Genomic DNA, 1614 nt, shown 5'->3' with positions numbered 1-1614 from the left:
TATATATATATATATATATATATATATAAAGTACGACATCATTTATATAAAGTGTATAGGAAAGATATATATATACATATATAAGCTATGGTTTATGTTATTTGAAAGGCGTGTAACATATATATATTAATTACATTGTTAATTATATATTAAATTATCGGAAATATAGCCCCTGGCATATATTTTGAAAACAAGCTACATAAATTTGTCACACATAAAAACTGTGATAAATATATTATTGAAAGCGCCAAGAACGTATATCGAGAGTCTGGTGTAAACTATATAAAAACATCGATAGTTTTAATTATTTTTACAGAAACTATCCTATACAGAACGTAAAAAGCAGCTGTAACATACAGACACCTCAAATGAGTCATAAACTATATATAAAAGATTATTTATGTTGACTTTTAATACCTTACAGATTTTAGTGAAAGCAGCAAGGATATATATATGTAAAAGCTGTTGTATAAAGAAACCATCTGCATGCGTTTAGAAACGTTCAAAAGCAGTAGGTTTCTGTGAAAATTTTGGGTCAAACTAAATAAAATGTATTTGGATTATACATTAAAAACTTATTTTTCGAAGCAACACAGCATATATTGTTTTTGTTGAATAACATCACTGGGCTGGAGGTATTGTCGAAGCTGTCCAAACGGTAAGACGTCAATCTTTATTGATGCTGTTAAATATTTACATTAATAAATGTTCATTTTGTAAACTGAGTCTTTTTTTATGCAGTTGTTTTAAATCGCAGTTGTTAGTTTTACCAGTTTGTATAAAACACTTACACCATATGCTCTGTTGCTCACTATATTCATTCTTCTTCTTTTTTTTCGAACAGGGAGGATTCATTGTGAAGCCAGATCAGATGCAGGTCATCAATCCATTAATGATCATCGCATTCATACCTCTTTTTGAATACATTATTTACCCCCTTTTAGCCAAGTGTAACCTCCTAATTAGGTGAGAAAATTTATCAATATATTTATTTTTGTCTTATACAACAGTTTATAGACAGACAGATAGACAGAGATTGTAGATAAAAGCAACATATATCCAAGATATTTTTCTTTTTTCTGTAGACCTCTCCAGAGAATTACATTTGGAGGATTTCTAACCGCAACAGCTTTCGTGATTGCTGGGTTTCTACAGATTAAGATTGAAGTAACTGTTTTTATTGTTTTATTCAAAGATTATTTAATTAAGAATGTAAATAATGTGGACTAAAGCTTAAAATATGAACTTTTTAATTTCATATGTCTGTTTTCATATATTGGAAGCTAGAACTTAGAAATATGTAATTATTGTTTTTAATTTATCATATAATACCTGTATGATAGTCTTCGTCAACATAACAATCTATTAGATCGTCAAGAAATTAATGTCGCTTCTTTGTTTAGATGTAAAAACCCGAACAACTTATATATCAAAACAAAACATTTATTAAATGAAATAGACTCCATTCTTATCGATGACGCTTTTCTATCTTACAGTCAGATTGTTAATGTCCTGATTAAAGAAATCACTTGGCTTTGATGCAAAAAACATGGCGATGTCCTCTTTGGCATCTTCTACATTTGCATACGTTTCCCCATTAAGATGGTATTGCAG

At 29.0% G+C, this 1614-nt stretch overlaps 1 protein-coding gene across 1 annotated transcript in view; it reads left to right on the top strand.

The window, feature by feature from the left end:
- Window positions 1-1614, top strand: part of LOC106463299 (solute carrier family 15 member 1-like) — a gene marked incomplete at its 3' end in the record, with an annotated part of 32129 nt that overhangs the window by 22838 nt on the left and 7677 nt on the right. Inside the window, exons 11-12 of the mRNA XM_022390752.1 lie at window positions 845-966; window positions 1086-1167. Of these exons, the coding sequence (XP_022246460.1) occupies window positions 845-966; window positions 1086-1167 (204 nt within the window). The remainder of the gene's footprint in view (window positions 1-844; window positions 967-1085; window positions 1168-1614) is intronic.

Source organism: Limulus polyphemus, unplaced genomic scaffold (genome assembly GCF_000517525.1).
Source record: "Limulus polyphemus unplaced genomic scaffold, Limulus_polyphemus-2.1.2 Scaffold1371, whole genome shotgun sequence".
Lineage (NCBI taxonomy): Eukaryota > Metazoa > Arthropoda > Merostomata > Xiphosura > Limulidae > Limulus > Limulus polyphemus.
The sequence above is the reverse complement of the archived record's forward strand: the minus strand, read 5'-3'. Positions and strand labels throughout refer to the sequence as shown.